Source organism: Saccostrea echinata, unplaced genomic scaffold, assembly GCF_033153115.1.
Source record: "Saccostrea echinata isolate AGI-Se365-2 ecotype Australia unplaced genomic scaffold, CSIRO_AGI_Sech_v1 ptg000056l, whole genome shotgun sequence".
Classification (NCBI taxonomy): Eukaryota; Metazoa; Mollusca; class Bivalvia; order Ostreida; family Ostreidae; genus Saccostrea; species Saccostrea echinata.
Window position 1 is genome coordinate 6,031,402 of NW_026889805.1, and position 18,742 is coordinate 6,050,143.

The window sequence follows — 18,742 nt, forward strand, 5'->3', positions numbered from 1 at the left end:
GGGTAACTGTCTAGTTCTTTTTTAAAGGTTTTATGATATGATCAGTTTGTCCACGTGATGATTTGCATCAAACGCCGATGTTTGATCATCATCATAAACCCAAAAAATCAGACAGTTTTTCTTTATATTTACATTTTCACTTGATCCTTGATTCAGTAATACAGCACTGAGTTCACAAAATGATATCCTGGCTCTTATATGATATGAGTATAGTGGCATAGTGGAAAACCTCAAATATCTGTCCCATATTTAATAGGAGGTTACAATGACACTATGCAATAAAGATTCTGTGAAAATCTGATCAAACAAAAAATAGGAGTTGCAGAATGGCACTGTGTAATAGTCTGTGAAAGTCCGATTAAATTTTATTCAGTGATATAGAAGAAGTTGCGGATAATAGCTGGGTACCCCCATGTTACAGAAAAAATGGCAGTGTCCATATTTTGCTACGGCAAACCCAAAATATCTGTCCGATCAAAACAAAACATAGGAGGTGCGCAATGGCATTAATTTATGTAATGAAGATTTGTACTTTGAATGTTTTCTGCATAGTTTTTTATTATTATTTTTTTTTAAAGGAAGGAAAATGTATGCAGATATCTTTTGTTCAAATCTTATTCTGAAAGTCTTTAATACATTCTAAAACCAAATTAATTTTTATACCACCCGCTTGAAAAGCGGGGGTTGAATAATGATGGGAATGTCAGTCCGTTACTCTTTGAGGTACACATTTCTTATCCGCAACTCCTCTTATACCACTGAATAAAATTGAATTGGGCTTTCACTGAACATTTGTTACATAGTGTCATTGTGACCTCCTATTTTACTTTTTTCTTTGGACGCATATTTCGGGTTTCCAATAGCAAAAGATAGAATTCTTCCAGTCTTTCTATAATATTGAGGGGTACCCATCTCTTATCCACAACTCCTCCCTATACCACTGAATAAAATTTAGTGATACCGGTACTTTCCCAGAATCATTATTTACATAGTGACATTGTGTTTAACTTTATTTCCTGTCTCCCATAGCCAAACATGAACTTGCCATATTCTAATTATAAACATATGGGAGGCGGGGGTATCATTTTGTGAGCTCAGTGCTCACAGTACCTGTTGTATTTTAACATTTTAGTTCTTCTGTTTTCTTCAATTGTTTATATTATAGTGTAAAAAGCTATCATTGCAAGACATTACAGATCACTTCCAATTTCTTATCATGGTAATAAACATTAGCATCTAAGGCTAGATTAAGGATATGCACAACGTACATGTACTTCACAATTAATGTACCTCCCCCCCCCCCCCCGATAATTTTCCAAGATATCCTTAGTAATCATAATACCATCACGTGTTCTTAGATATCAGCATGCATTCCCAGGAGTTGTTTTTACAGATATCAAATGATGAAAATCATTGCATTTTTAAAAAAGAAAAATTAAGGGATAAAAGTTTCAGTAGATATTATTCCCAAAACTTGAATCATGTACTGCCTTACCAGGCATTATAAATTGCACAAAGGTCCTTCAATTATTGTAACTATTAAATTATTCTGGGAATATGAAAGTAAAGTTCAAAACTACCTCGATTTCTCTAAAAATGTAATTATTTTTTGTACTTTTATGTTTATGGGTATATAAATGTTAACTTTTTACAAGATAGTTTCTAAGACTTCAAAGAACCTAGAATTATATTGAGATACATGAAATGAAAATTATTGCACGAAAAGATTTCAATTTCAAGCTTCATTTTGAAACTTTTTAAATTTTTTAAAAAGGTTTATATGTCAAAACAACATTTTTGACCTCGGAGGTTATCCTGCAACATCCACGAAAACTCGAACTTTATTTCTTAATTACATTACTAGTATATCTACAAGAATGAATATGCGTAACTGCATGAATATGTTTGCACAGTGAATTGATAAATTTGCTATTCTGAATACGAAAATTTTCAATCGAGGACTGCATCAAGATTGCTCTAGAAAGCAGATGGGTCAGCATCCTAAGACTGCTTTGTTCATCCATGTGTGAAGGAAATAATTTAGAGATACTCTTTAGTAAACAAGAGGCCAAAGGGCCTTAACGATCACCTGAGTATAATGTAAAGATCCATAGATTAAGGTAGTCCAATCCTCAGGTTCTGAAAATCAACAGTTACGAAATTGAAAATGTTCACAAAAATGTCTCTGAAGTTTACCAAATAATGTGCATTTATCCATGGTATTTCTTCAAAGTTCATCATTAAGATTAATCATGTTATATAGGGAAAATTACCAAATTTCAAATATATTTTAAGACAAGAGGCCCAAGGGCCTTAACGGTCACCTGAGTACAACAATTTAAACTGATAAATGAAGCTTTAATTGTTGCCCAATAGCAAGAAAATTAGTACGATTAAGATCAACAAAATAATTGGTCTAGTATCTTTCTATCTGTCCCCCATTTATCACTATTAAACTATTTAAACAAAATGTCTACATGTATATTATTACCTCTCACATTGGCCTCACTTGGCCTTTGAAGAACATTTAAGAAGATAAGTTATTTTTGTTTCATTTTTATTCCTCTATTATTTCCAAGTCTACCTGATTATTAAAACTATGAAAGTACTTTTTATATTATACAATAAATGTTCTTGCATAATTCTCTTATTCTATTAACCTTTCAAATACATTATCTACAGTGAATAATTATCAAAAGTGAATGGCAAAGGGGAATCACTTCACTCAATAGAATACAAATTAATAGAGCCCTGGCCAGGACCAGAACACTTGACTTAATGGTCCAGATGTTGAAAATTTACAAATTTGGAAGAGGTACCCTCATCATCATAACTATGCAATTAGATGAAGATTTTCAAAGAATTCACACATTTTCACTATATTATCAAATAGAGCCCCCCCCCCCTTCAGAGAAACAACAGAACCCCTGGGACCACAAGTTTTAAAAATTTTGTAAAAGCATCCTTGCTCATCATAACTATACACTTGTTTCTTTGCTTTATAACCAGGAGTAGAAAAAAATATTTTGAAAGAAATTATGAATTTTCACTATATAATCAATAGAGTCCCCCCCCCCCCCCTACACCAGAACCCCTGACCCAGGGGCCATGAAATTCACAATTTTGGAAGAGGCAGTCATGCTCATCATAACAATGTACTTAGTTTATTTCATACCCATGAGCAGAGAAGAAGATTTTCAAAGATATAATGCATTTTCACTATATAATCAATAGAGCCCCACCCTAAAGCCAGAACCCCTGCCCCAGGGGCCATGAAATTCACAATTTTAGAAGAAGAACCAGCTATGTTCATCATAACAATGTACTTAGTTAATTTATTTAATACTCATGAGCAGAGAAGAAGATTTTCAAAGAATATGATGCATTTTCACTATATAATCAATAGAGCCCCGCCCTAACACTAGAACCCCTGACCCAGGGGCCATGAAATTCACAATTTTGGAAGAGGCAGCCATTCTCATTATAACTATGTACTTAGTTACTTTATTTCATACCCAGGAGCAGAGGAGAAGATTTTCAAAGATTTAATGCATTTTCACTATATAATCAATAGAGCCCCACCCTAACACCAGAACCCCCGACTTCTTCTCTGAAACCGCTGAACCAATTTCAGCATATGGCATCTATGTGTGAAGGGGAACAAAATTTGTGAATTTCATGGTCCCTGCCCCCCTGAGGTCTTAGGGGTGGGCTAATACCACCAAAATTAATGCAATCTTTAAAATCTTCTTCTTTACTCCTGGACATTAAGCAGTCAAACTGTTGGCATGATTGTAATAAGTATTGAGCCCTCTACCAAAATTGTGAAATTTATGGCCCCAGGGTCAGGGGTCCTGGTGCTAAGGCGGGGCTATATAGATCATATAGTGTAAGTGCATTATTTCTTTGAAAATCTTTTTCTCTACTCCTGGGTATTATTGAAACAAATTGAATACATAATTATCATAAGCAAGGGTGACTCTACCAAAATTGTGAAATTCATGGCCCCAGGGTCAGGGGTTTTGGTGCTAGGGTGGGGCTATATAGATCATATAGTGAAAGTGCATTATTTCTTTGAAAATCTTCTTCTCTACTCCTGGGTATTATTTAAACAAACTAAATACATAGTTATGATAAACAAGGATGCCACTTCCAAAATTGTGAATTTCGTGGCCCCTGGATCAGGGGTTCTGGTGTTAGGGCGGGGCTCTATTTATTATATAGTGAAAATGCATTAATTCTTTAAAAATCTTCTTCTCTGCTCCTGGATATTATTTAAACAAACTAAGTACATTGTTATGATAAGCAAGGATGCCTCTTCCAAAATTGTGAATTTCATGGCCCCAGGGTCAAGGGTTCTGGTGAAAAGGGGGGGGGGGCTCTATTGATTATATAGTGAAAAAGCAAAATTTCTATGAAAATATTCTTTCCTGCTTCTGGTTAAAAAGCAAGGAAGCTAAGTGTATAGTTTTGATGAGAAAGCGTGCTTCTTCCAGAGTAGTGAATTGCATGACCCCTGGGTCAGATGTGCTCAGTGGTGTAAGGGTGGGGCTCTTGATAATATAGTGAAAATGCATTACTCTATTAAATAATCCTGTCTACTCCTTAGTGTTAAGCAGATAAACAAAGTGATTACTTATGATGAGCAAACTTCTGGTCCCAGGGTCAGAGGCTCTGGTGTTTCTCAGTGGGGAGGGGGGGGGGGGCTCTATTGATAATATGGTGAATATGTAGTAAAAATGCATTATTTCTTTAAAAATCTTCTCTGCACCTTGGCATATCAGAGGCAAAAAGAGTAAGTTTTAATAAGGAAGGGTATTTTTACCAGGTTTTTGAACATCTGTACCATTTGGCCAGAGCTCTATTAATTTGTATTCTACTGAAAGGAGTTATTCCCCTTTGCCATTTACTTTTGATAATAAATCATTGTAAATATGTACTTCAAAGGTTAATAGAAGAAGAGAATTATGCAAGAATTTTTATTGTATAATACAAAAAGTACTTTCATTGTTTTAATGATCAGGTAGACTTGTAATATAGATAAATAAAAATGAGACAAAAATAACTTGTCTTATTAAGGTATGTCACTCGTGAAATTTGTTATTTCAAGGATTTTTTGAGAAGTATATTTTGGATAAGTACTCATATAGTATGTCTCAAAATCGCTGAGAAAATGGGGGGTCAGTGTGCATCTAACTGAGCTACGGTACAATTAAGTTGACCTTTTTGCACTTAAATTGTAACTCGTTGGTTAATCACTTTAACCGTTATCATATTTTATCAGATGTCACCATGGCAATAAACATAATCTTATTTTACGTAAAATAGTTTGAATAATATTTATCATTGAACAAATCATGCAAATTAATGCGCGTAAATTATTGTGTGACCTTTTTGCACTAAAAAAGTCTCATATTTGGGGTATTAAAAATCTAAATAGGCAATAGAATATTTTCTTGTATCAAACTTTTTACGACTTAAGTGCTGATCGGTCAAAAGTATCGAGTAGTTTAAAATAATGAAAGAAAAAGCTGGGGTCAGTGATGTAAATTTTGAAATATTGGTCAAAATATGGATTTTCTGGCGAAAAACTGTAAATTTATCTCGACTTCTTTAATATATCTTCATTTTTTGGCAAAGTTTGTTGAGCGAAGGTGTAAATTTTGTTATAAAAATATAAATTGAGACCTATATTTAATATTCCAGGCATATCATAACGGAAAATATTCCCTGAGTAAAAGTATGTGAGGCTTAAGTTCCAAGATATTAAATTTAATAAATGTGTAGATTTGCAGAATTTTCTGCTTAATATCCTTCCACCACAAGAAATAGTCCCTTACAAATCTTGCTTCTTTATGAATTTTTGAGCAGTTTTTTAATTGAATGTTGAACATTTTAGATTGTTTAATTGAAATATGTTATATAGATTGAATTGTAATAAATAGTTTTTAAGTAAGAGGTTCTGACTGAACTTTTCTAAAAAGCTGATGAGTGTCATACCTTAAATGTTCATCAAAGAGCAAGAGAGGCCAATGTAAGAAATTTCAACAAAGAAATAAAATAGTACAGAAGCACTGATAGTTTGTTAATATACTGTATGATGATAGTGATAAATGGGGAACATATTAGAACCTAATTTATGAACTGTTAATGAATACTAGACTAATTATTTTGTTGATCCTGATCACCCTATTTTTCTTTCTTTTGGGCAACAAAGCTTCACCTTTCAGTTCATTTTATACTCTATGGATCCTATAAATTGTTGTATCATACTCAGGTGACCGTTAAGGCCCTTGAGCCTCTTGTTTCAAGATGATTCCTCTATATCCTTATGCAAAACTTTGACTATCTGTTGTGCCCCCAACCCCTGGAGGTCATAATTTGAACACACTTGATTCTACAATACCTAAGGTTGCTTCTGTATAAATATGACTAATACTGACTTAGTTGTTCATGAGAAGATTTCAAAGATATTTCCTATGTAATGGTATGATCAGGTTCTTACAAGGGATATAAAGATTTTCCTTTTACTCTCTCTGAGTTAATGATTGTAATGATTATTAAGACAGCTCTGTCTGAGGGTATATCACACAGTACTTAAATGTTCTCTTATCTAGAGATGGGGACTGGGTAATGCACTACTTAAACTGTGTTTCTCCCCTAGGTTCCCATTGATAGAACCAGTTGTCTTGATCTTCTTCAGATTTACTACACCCAGAACTTAACATCAATTCCCTAAGATACTTGTCAATGGTGTTTTTTATACCTTTATTTTGCTCTTACCTTTAAGGTTTTCCATCTTCTATCCTTAAATGTCCATCACATACATAATACTCTGATATTAATTTAAAGCATTTTACAGTAGAAAAGGATTTACCAAGAGAAAGTTTCAAAAATGTAATTAACTAAGCAGTAAGTTCTTAACAAAGATTGCATTGAAGTCTATGGAGCAATTTTTAAAAAAATAGAAATCAAATAATAAAAATATCAATAAATACTGTAATGGAAAAATGCACTAAAACACATTAGAAATAGAATGACTTTTTTTTACCAGACAAGTTTTTTTTTAAAATTGATTTTTTTTTTATTTATTAAAAACAGAGGGAATAACTCTTACCAAAATTCAAGGTCATAAATTAAGACACATCCCACCCTTACATGCTAATACATGTAGTAATAAATGAGAATTTCGCTTTCGCCCTAGACATAAGTGGGCAAAATTTAAGACGGGATGAATTCAAAGAAAAAAGTATAATTTCTGTAACAAAACTGTGACTGGGCGAAATTAAAATGGAACAAAATTGTTTGCAAGTGTGAAAGGGCGCAAATAACACAGGGCGAAAATAACCCTGTATACAGTATCTATTGTTTTGTTATCCCTACTGTTGATAACATTACTATAACCTTCGAATGAAAAGTTTTCAATTTTTAATACTTTGAACATTAAAACAATGCATTAACTTGAATTTTTATGTACTCTCTATTATTTTTTCCTGATTTTTAACAAAAATTCTACAGGCCTTGGCCTATTGTTCTATTCAAAGTGATCCTTTTACCCAAATGTAAATACCCTTTTTTCAAGGCAGAATCAAGGGATAACCACTTTCTACTATTCTGAGACCAATATTTGCAAAGAATCAAAGTAAAGTTCTTTATGACAAATACACTGTGAATTTATTGTAAGAAAAAGCAATGGTAAAATGCACAACAATTACACAACAACAGTTTTCACTGTATTTGGCCAAGGATTATTTTCTAACAGTACTTCACAATCACAGGTTCCAAACAAACAATGCCTATGTGCTGCTATGAAGGAAATTACACATACATTGACTCCAACGCTGTCGAGTAAAACTTGAAATTGTATAGTGATTATCTGGATTTCATATAAAAACAGGCCTGGTTATGTTTCAAATCTTAACAAAGAAAGTCCCTCTTAAATCTCAACACAATAAATGTACATCATAAAGACACAGATTTCCTCTCTATTCATATCCTCAAGCATACTAAAATGATTGTTAACTTATGTACATTTAAAAACTTCCGTACACTATGACATTCTCTAATAACAATAACTGTAAAAAATAAACAAACCAAAAAAAAAAAATCATTAACACCAAAGCTTGACCTCTATAGTCAAATTCACTTCTATCATTTAGAGAACGGTATTATGCTCAACTTTATTTTTAAATATTCTGTTATGATTTGAAAGATACAGACAACCGTCTGTTGTTAAACAGGGCCCCGTTAAGTGCCAAAATGGCCCCTTCTGCCTCGTGTAAATTCTTCATGGTGACAAAGCCATACCCTTTACACTGGTTCCTTATGTGATCCATAATTACATTGACTTTTGTCACAGTTCCAAGAGGAGCAAATAACTGCCATAATGTTTTCTCTTCTGCATCATAACCAATATTGTACACAAACAGAATATGACCCCCCATATCTCCACCAGCCATAGTATTGGAGTATCCCCCACTCATTGGATTGAATCTCATGCGTGTGTTGGAGCTTCTCATTGGACCATGAGGTCCTCCACTATATGGATTACTGCCTGGAGTTGGGTATCGAAGATTGGGCTGATGGACTTGTATTTGGTAAGGGGCGCGACCCTTCCTAGCATTTATGTCTGCAAACTTAATAGATAATGAGGGATATCCTTTCAACAAGGTTTGTCCATTCATTGCTTCCAAGGCTGCTGCAGCTTCTGACCGTTTGGTGTAATATACAAAGCCAACCCCTTTGGACTCATTTGTGGATTTTTCCCTTAGCAAACGAACTTGAATAATTTCACCATACTGCCTGAAATGCTGTGTCAACTCCTCCTCTCCAAATGACCTTGGTATGTTAGCAATGTAGATATTGGCCCCCTTACACTCGCTGTCGTTTTTCCTGGCATGGCTTACTTTGATGGTTTTATGGTCCATTTTCTGACCATTCATCTCATGAATGGCACGCTCTGCATCCTCTGCATTTATGTAATCCACAAAACCGAAGCCATAGCTGTAGTTGGTGGCTTTGTCACGGACAATTTTGTAGGATTTGAGTGGCCCAATCTTCTCAAACATCTCCTTAAAATCCTCATCAGACAGGGTTTGTGGGAGATAGTTGACGATAAGATTCGTGCTGGGGTCCGACATGATCCTCCTTCATTAGCCATGGTGGAAAAAAATAAATAATGAAAAAAAATTAAAAATAGGTTTCCTGGTAAATCAGAAAGAAAGAAAAACAAAATATAAGTTAAAAATGCACAAAGGAAACAAAACACAAACAGAACAAAAATAATTCACAACTCTGTGGGTCAGTCTAGATATTGTATCTCCTTCAAAGAAATAAATTTTCAAAATTTAGGAAAGATATCATAATTGAATGAAATAGCAGAATTTGTTCTTTTTGTTTTACTTTAAACTTAATATTAATGGTTCTTCAATATTCATGGATATAAACATAACTGTAATATGAATCAATTTTTTTTTCCTTTTTTTTTTTGGGGGGGGGGGGGGGAGGAATTGAGATCAATGTCATATTCATGATCATCATATATGCTCTAAAATCTCAGTATTTGATTAAAATAAAACTGCATATTCATGAATGACAGAAAATACTCCAACCTAAAACTTGACCTACATACCCATTAACATCATTGTCAAATATGAAATGTCAGTAATCGTAAGAGTGGTTTTTGAAAATCAAATATGGATCAATGCCACATTGTCAACAACAAAAAAATATATTGTATTTAAATCAAGTAATCTTTCTCTGGGCTGCAAATATACTGGCAACTCAAACAGTCTTAATGATCTTGAGCCTTGATTATGAACCTATTATCAAGAATCAAGGTCACAATTCACTGTCTGTTAAAACAGAAAAAAGCAATTTATGAAGTACGTTTTGAAGTCAATATTCTCTTCTTTTGCTACTGGGAAGAGAAATTAATTGGAATTATGGTACATACATTTTATTTTTCTGAATTTAAAACTTGAACAAAAATAATCTACCATTACTCTTATTAAAGAGAAGATATCATTTTAAATTAACCTTAATTTAACATTTAAAATATAATTAATATTGAAGTAATGTATTCTATCATGCCTCTTGAAACACTCTACAACATTTACCTCACTGTAGGTATTACTCTATCCAGAATCTCTAAAGCATCCAAATCTTCCTGTCTATAAAAAAAAATATATATATAAGGCATAGTAATGTTTCAGCAAAGTGCATCATTAAACTTTCACATATGATTTGACATTCCATTTGATATAAAATGTATTCGAACTCTAGCGAAGTTTTTTTTTCATGTATCCAAATTTTTTTCTTAATAGACTTGTTTTAATTTAAAATAAAAGTAAATAAAAGATGCATTAAAATCTGTAAGTATATATCCAATAAACCAAAAGTCTTTCTAACATTATTCAATCCGCATCCTGTAATTCAATTAACCTACATTACACATTTACAAGTATTCTCTGTTTCTTCTACTTGTAATTTCCACATATTTAATTAAACTCGTGACTTAATGGGTGTGTCTCAGTATTAAGGTTTAATTAACTTAAAACTTTAAAAAAGCTCTATTAGTCATTCATATTTCAGAAACCAACAAAATTCAAGTATCGATACTGGTAATAATCTACTGGTAATAATAATTTTTAAAGATTTTTCCTATATATATCCATGTAAAACTTTTGACTGCCCATTATAACCCCATCCTACCCCCAGGTGTCATGATATGCACAAATTTTAATCTACACTATCTAAGGATGGGTCCATGTAAATATGACTAACCATGGCTTTTCTTTCTAAGAGGATTTTTAAAGATTTTTCCTGTATATACCCATGTAAAACTTTGACTGCCAATTGTAGCCCCACTCTAACTCCAGGGGTAATGATCTGAACCAATTTATATTTATATTACCTTGAGACTTCCATATACAGTTAAACTTCGGTATCTTGAACATTGATATCTCGAATACTATGGATATGTTGAAGTAATCTGGAAGTCCCAAACACATATTTCTTTAGTATTTTACCCTTGATATCTCAAATCCTCGGATATCTTGAAGTTTTTTCTTGGTCCAGAGTTCGAGATAACAAGGTTTGACTGTATATGATTTTTTTATGATTAATTTGGCAGTTACTTTCCGAGCTACTTTTGTATTCTTCAAAATTGTTTTGGACGAATCCGATCCAATTTGCTAGATTGAAACTATATGGGACATATCCTAACTGTGGTGAGAGTCTGTCCAGACAGTTATTTTCAGAGCAAAATCGTTTTGGATGGATCCACTCTGATTTGCTACATTGAAATCATGCATATGGGACATATTCTAACTTTGGTGGGGGTCTGTCCCGAGACACAGTTACATTATTCTAACTACTGGATTACCTGTGGCAAGACCTTTCCAAAGTACTCTGATTTTGGACCTCATGATCTTGAGGTTTGACCTACTTTTCAAAAAATTTAACCTTTAATTGCCATAACTTTTGAACCAGAATCCATATGCATTACTTGTTACAAGACCTTTTAGAATGTACTATGACCTCATGCCCTAGACCTCGAAGTCTTTCAAAAACTTTGCTGTATTTTTTGCATAGGAAATGCATATGGCTTCAAAATTTTCAACATTATTTTTTTCATGGTGGACAGACAAGGCAAAACAGACAAAATAGCTACAATATGCCGTAGATCACTGCACCCCCAACCAATAAAACTCCAAATGCAGGGGATCACAATTCTCTGAATTTGCTTGTTTTGTCTTTTATATGTACTCCACCATGTGTACATAAGTTATACACTCCTCTTTACACCATTTGCAACTAAGCTTTATCTTGATTCCCCATCATGATAGAAATGTTTATTGTTGTGAGGGCTTGTCTATTGAAATTGCATCCATGTTCATTAATAAAATTTTTATTCCCATGCGCAAGTTTTGTTCTTATTATTGAACTGAGGCTTACCAAACAGCCCATTAATTAATTACGTATAGGTAGACAGCCAGATAGACGAACAGATAATTCACTAATGTTGCCAGGTATATGGCCATAGCCGTCCTAGGTACCTTCTCTAGCAAGTCAACTGGTGCTCACAAGGCCTGGCATGCCCAAATGTGGCATGGCTTGATAATGAACGGGTGAACAAGAAAGAGCTGCCTTACAACACATCCTCTTAAAAATTACACAGAATAATAAATCAATATACCTAGGTTCACAATATAAATCAACCTAATTAATACTCTCCAGTGGATCTCAATGGGATCGCAGTTTACTGAAAAATTAAACTGGTCTTCTTCTTCGTCAGTTAATTTATGTCTTAGTAATATGTACCATTACATATTCGTTAAAAGATACCGCCTCGTTAAGTTTTGTTTATACTTCGTTTCGATGTAATTCATATTAAAAAATAATGAATGTTTTGTTTTTTATTATCAATAATCTCGTAAATGATAAGGCCCGATTCTATTACATGGATATATACCTAGCCCCTACGATCTGTAGTACAAGTTAACATTTGCTTCTAACAGGTTTCTAGTAATTTCGACTCGCGCCAAGTTCTTGGGACCTAATGGGGGGGGGGGGGGAGAGGGGGGGCGGTGTCGAGGAATCTTGCTAGTATTTGTGTTGAATCGAGGGTCTGTGTGGTCAGTCTCATTACATGCAAATGAGTCAATACCTGAGAGAATAAGTGCTTTTGGTTTTTAAAATATTTTGATATTTTTACATTTAAAAAAAAAATGTCCTGATTTACATTAAGAAATACCTTATGTACTTTTCACACACACACACACCCACACACACACACACACGCACACACCCACACACAGATCATTTATACATTTTTACGGCTGAGATAGAGTGTGAAACACTCAAGTACCCTCTTGTACCAATAAAAAATTCACGACTGTTACCAAGACTACAAGACAATCTGTATTTTATATCATTTCATATGGCCATTAAATTCTTTTTAACATAAATCACAAGAATAACGATAATTCTGAATAATTACAAGCGACAGTACACATTAATAGTTAAAAATACTGAGAAAATGAAGAATTTATATCATTTGCTATTAAATTAACAAAACTCAAAGAAGCTTCTTCTAAAAATAATTAGCTTGTTAACCCTGAATGTTTTGTCTTGATTTATTGCAACTGATGCTAAAAGTATCTGTTAGGCCACAAATGCATTGGTCATCTGCCTTTTTATCGAGAGGTAAAACATACTGGTACCTCCATCGCCGCAGTATGATATGTTGACAAAAATATTTATAAATCAGCAAAAATAACGAAATATTCTTTTTAAAACAATGACATTAATAATTAAACATTTTTTTTCAAAAACACAAACATAAAATTGCATTATATACTTTAGAAGTCAAGAGAGGACATGACCACCACTACTCGGTGAACCTGCAACAAAATACCGATATATCGGTACACCGCAATGTACAAGAAATTGTACCGCACGATATGGTACAATAACTGTATAGCTTTTTACCACGATATATTTAACATTTAAGCAATTTATGTTGTTTCCTCTTAATTTAATCTGGCAGATAAAAGGGATTTTCTTTATTTACTAATGCTGTTTTTATTGTGTTCAGAACTTATTTTAAATAATGTTATAATAAAAAGTATTGAGAAATAAAAACGGTATCACCATACGATCAGATCGAACATAAATGCAGGTGAATGCATGGGTGGTACATGCATTAATTATACAGAATGGAAAATGTGGTGTTAACACATTCAATAAATATAGCAACGGTTTCAAAAGTTGGGGGGGGGGGGCAACCTTCCAAAAAAATCTGACAAGCAAAAAAAAAACAAAACAAACAAACAAACAAACAAATAAACAAACTACGAAAGCCCATTGAGCTCATTTTCGTAGATAAAAAAAATATATTTTTCGCGTTATAACGCAAAACTTTCGCGAACAAAAGCGTAACTTTCGCGTTATAACGCGAAACTTTCGTGAATAAACGCGTAACTTTTGCGAATAAACGCGAAACTTTCGCGTTATAACGCAAAACTTTCGAGAATAAACGCGAAACTTTCGCGAATAAACGCGTTACTTTCGCGAATAAACGCGAAACTTTCGCGAATAAACGCGTTACTTTCGCGTTATAACGCGAAATTTTCCCTGTAAAACAGAGACATAAATTTGCATAAGTCTACAGTTTGTTTTACTTTTTAATGATCTAGTTTATTCATTACAGTGAAAAACGAAAGACTATTTTGAACTTGGATTATCACGAGCTGAAATTTTATGTTTTCTCGCCATTGAATGTGTCTTTCCTCTTTCTAAATCTTTTTTGCCGTCACATTTTGTCTTTCTCAATGCTGTTCAATACAAGTGTTGAAGCGTATAGTGGAGGAGCGAAAATACAAGACTAATTTTAATTAGATTGAACACTCTATATAGAATTTGAAATAAAAGATCTCAGAAAATTGACAACAATGAGATAAATTTGTATTTCACGGAACAATTGTGTCACATCACATGAGTAACCTAATGTGAAAATTGGATGTCAAATATTCGTATCAAATATTTCATCTCCGATAGACTCACTGAAGTAATACAACATTGTATTTAAAGGTTGCACCATTTGGTCATACCATTACTTACGAAAACATTGACAATTTATTCAAAGAAAGCAACGAATGGAGATCTTCCTGAGAAAAAAATTAGTCTACAGAATTTCTTGGATTCAACAAGAGAAAAACAAGAAAATCTTTAAAGGAATATTCATTTAATTAATTAGTAGGGTTTTGAGATTAAATGCAAAATCAACACTAATCTATCCATTTCTCGCATAAATTCTCTTTTACATCTTCTGAAGAAATGTCATTTATAAATTCACAGAAGTCCCCCTCTACGTTCGATCATGTTTTTTATCTGTCAGTCAAGATCACAGGTTCCTGAGTAACATGACTATATATGTATAATTTCGCGTTATAACGCGAAAGTTTCGCGTTTATTCGCGAAAATTACGCGTTATAGCGCGAAAGTTACGCGTTTATTCGCGAAAGTTACGCGTTATAGCGCGAAAGTTACGCGTTTATTCGCGAAAGTTACGCGTTATAACGCGAAAGTTACGCGTTATAACTCGAAAAATATATTTTTGTTACCTACGAAAATGAGCTCAATGGGCTTTCGTAATAAACAAACAAACAAACAAAAAATCAAACAAAACAAAAAAATCCTGAAAAAAATCTAAACTGTCCAAAAGATTAGGGGGGGGGGGGGGGGGCTGACAAGCAAAAACAGATCTCAATAGTTGCCCAAATCTTGGAATTTGTCAGTGTTCGAACTTACAGCAACAAAAAGTGGAAGGGGGTGTAACGTAGAATAACGTAGGACGGACCCGCCCCCCCCCCCTCCCGCATTCTACTGGCCTGCCGAAACCTCCTCGGTTCAAGAGTGGTACTTTTACTTTTTCTTGTCACGAAGTTCGAGGGGGGGGGGGGTGTCCTAATTTTTCAAATAGTTTTTTTTCTCAAAAGAGCTAGAGGATCTCAGGTAGCACAAAACATTTTCAAAACATTTTATTGCAGTTATAAAAAGGTTTTTTCAAAACATTTCAGAGTAAACATTTTAAAAATGTTTTAAAAACATTTTTCTTTTCCATTGTAACATTTTAAAAACATTTTTAAAATGTTTTCAAAAAGGTTAAAGTAAAATCTTTAAGGAACATTTCTAGAAAATGTTTTTGAAACGTTTTAAAAATGATTCCAAAGGTATGTCTTTTTTGCATATATTAAACAGTGTCATATTACGTTATATTACGTTATAAAAATGTTTTTAAAACATGAAATAAAACATTCCTCTTCTAATATATATGAAATATAGTAGTGTTACGTTTCTAAAATATTTCGAAGGAACGTTGTCAGAACGTTTTTAAAACATTCTTAATATTGCATATAGTTTAATATTTAAATGTTCCAGTGTTGGTCATGAAAATGTTTTTAAAACATTGAACAAAACGTTTTTTCCTATGACAACTGAAACATTTTATTTATAATTCATGCAACATTCTATAGAAACATTTTCAAAATGTTTTTAAAACATTTATATCATTGTTGATATTAATGTATTTGTTTATTTTCAAAGTATGTTGTAAAAATGTTTTTAGAGCATTTACTATAACGTTTATCCTTTTAAAGACTAAAACATTTTATTTAGCACTGATGCAATATTTTGTAATGTAATTTTCAAAATGTTTTGAAAATATTCATGACTAACCCAATTTTACTGAAAAAAAATATATAGAATATCCAAAGAGGACTGAAATTAAATGAAGAATTGTTTTTAAAAATGTTCCGAAAAGAAAACATTATCCCTGTATTTTTCTTTTCTTTTTTTTTTTTTTAAATTCTTATTGAGTTGACAGACATGTAATCAATACAAAGTTCACTGAATAAACTAAAGATACTCTAATTTAAAAAAGAAAATAAAATAATAAGCAAACTGATTACAATAATTAACACAGCATGATTTTTGACGATTTCGTCTGTTTGCATCAAGGCAGCAGATTAGGAGTGGCCTCACTGGTCAGTTTCAGTGTCATGATAACCTTGTTATGCAATTCTCCTGCTGGGCAGCGCGTTAGAGTGTTTAGTGGTTTGCAGCTTATCTAGGCCAAAATTTGAATTCTGGTAAACAGGCTGTGCGCGTTTTCTTGTTGCTGATTTTCAAACAAGATTTTTGCATCATATAAGCCAGAAGAATTAGCGCTGGATTATTAAAACCTGCTTTGTGAGTATAATTTCATAAGAAATTTCAAAAGATTATTTTTAAAAGTGACTTCTCTGTTACCAGTACATCATTGTATTTTTGTATGCATGTGTAACAATAACAAAGCTATTATGTATTTGAATTGAATACTTTAGGCAACAATAAATATTCCTCCTTGTCTTATGTTGATCATAACTCAAAATATCTTTTTATTGAAACATGAAATCATATTACAGTTAGATGACAGTTCCATCAACAGACTTGAATTTCATTCAAATTGCCACATTTGAAAGAACAGCCCCTGGATGAGAAAGGGAATTTTTTTGTACGTAAATATCATTGCTCTTCAATAGTATTTGTGTGTTTTAGTTATGAACATGCAACAACTCTAATTCTTTTCATTAATGCAAATGGAAAAATTTCATGTGATTTTATGATTCAAAAAATGTTCTTGTATATTTTCATTACTTAAAGATATGATGTAGACGGATGACTTAACACTATTATCTCTATGTTTACAGGTTCTGCTTTACAGAAAAGAGCTTCTTGTTTAATTCTTTCCGAGGATAGAGTTCTTGAACTTTATCAATGTGTGCGATTCCATTTATGAAATAGATCCGCCGCTCTGTAGAACCTACATATGTACATGTAGATACATGCTTTTGCGGGATCGTAAATGATAACAGTGATCCAGACCTGTTTATTCTTTTTAGTATGAAGGATTTATGTGATTCTGTTGTTTTAAATTCAGTGAATGGATTTTTTCTTTAAAAATACCTGTTGGGTTAAAACAGAATACAGTAACTCAGAACTTGTACCGGAAATGGAACTAAAATATGTTTTTCATATTAAATAAGGATTTGTATTAAAATTTGTAAAAAGTGAATTCATTCAGTTGTGATTAATTCTTTGAGAGTTATAATTAAGATGAAATGTATGAAAAGTGCGTTTAAAATCATACAAAATGATGTTGATATCATTTAATGAAAACGTTAGGTGACATTTCAGGAAAAAGATGTCATTGCAACATTTGGGTAAAATGTTTTAAAAACGTTTTAAAAACCATACAAAATCACGTGAATAAAACATTTTCAAAAATGTTTTAGTAACATTTAAGGAAAATGTTCTGATAACATTTGCTGAAACATTGTGCTAAAATGTTTTAAAAACGTTTAAAAAACCATACAAAATCACGTGATTAAAACATTTTTAAAAAATGTTTTTGTAACATTTTAATAAAATGTTCTGATAACATTTGCTGAAACATTGTGCTAAAATGTTTTAAAAACGTTTAAAAAACCATACAAAATCACGTGATTAAAACATTTTTAAAAATGTTTTTGTAACATTTTGAAAATGTTTTTAAAACATTTTAAAAATGTTTTTGTGCTAGCAATATATATATATGGAACTGCGGTAAATGACGAACTACAGTATATGTCCATAAGTGACAGGCACATGGTATCGTTATTAAAAGGGGGTGGGTGGAGAAAATATTTGACAACTTACCGAGAAAAAAGGAAATTGTCCAAACTCCAAAATTCTACTGTGTGTGTGTGTGGGGGGGGGGGGGGGGGTTACGTGTTCCAACTTTCTTTTTATTAAAACATTACCATGATTTAACTATATATACTGCAACAAAAAGTGCCCCCCCCCCCCGTAACAAAATTTTCACATTTTTTTCACTGAATTAGTTAAATATTGTTAAAATCCTCTTCCCCTAAAATGTTAAGAAAATTGCGAGAGTAATTCAGAAGTCATTTTTGACGGAAAAATTCTATATAATTTCTAAGTAAATTTGTGCCATAAAATTTCAAATTTCAGTGCAAATATCACCACAATGCATTTTATTATATCCATGAAAATGAGCTATAAACAGCGTTGCCAAAAATATATTTTTTTAAATGAAATGGTGAATACTCTCTAGTAAATGACTGTTATAAATTGAATTGAATTGTTATACTATAGACTGTAGTACATGTGTAGGGGGGCGAAATCCCTGGCAACC

General features: G+C 32.7%; 1 protein-coding gene across 4 annotated transcripts; it reads right to left on the reverse strand.

Annotated features, from left to right (window-relative positions):
• Positions 1 to 7,648: 7,648 nt before the first annotated feature.
• On the reverse strand, positions 7,649 to 12,284 carry LOC133173638 (ELAV-like protein 2). Of its 4 annotated transcripts, none has more exons than XM_061308621.1 (3): positions 12,200 to 12,284; positions 10,119 to 10,172; positions 7,649 to 9,147 (listed from the first exon to the last, which is right to left on the reverse strand). In XM_061308621.1, the coding sequence occupies exon 3, from the start codon at positions 9,138 to 9,140 to the stop codon at positions 8,199 to 8,201; it is 942 nt and encodes a 313-aa protein (XP_061164605.1). In that variant the 5' UTR covers positions 9,141 to 9,147; positions 10,119 to 10,172; positions 12,200 to 12,284; the 3' UTR covers positions 7,649 to 8,198. The 4 variants fall into 4 exon arrangements, with proteins under 4 accessions (XP_061164605.1, XP_061164606.1, XP_061164608.1 ...); XM_061308622.1 differs by having other exon boundaries at positions 7,649 to 9,204; XM_061308624.1 differs by lacking the exon at positions 12,200 to 12,284 and adding an exon at positions 11,959 to 11,986.
• Positions 12,285 to 18,742: the final 6,458 nt, after the last annotated feature.

Bases quoted from the DNA above. Each gene is read 5' to 3' on its own strand.
- LOC133173638 (XM_061308621.1), bottom strand. From the start codon at position 9,140: ATGTCGGACCCCAGCACGAATCTTATCGTCAACTATCTCCCACAAACC.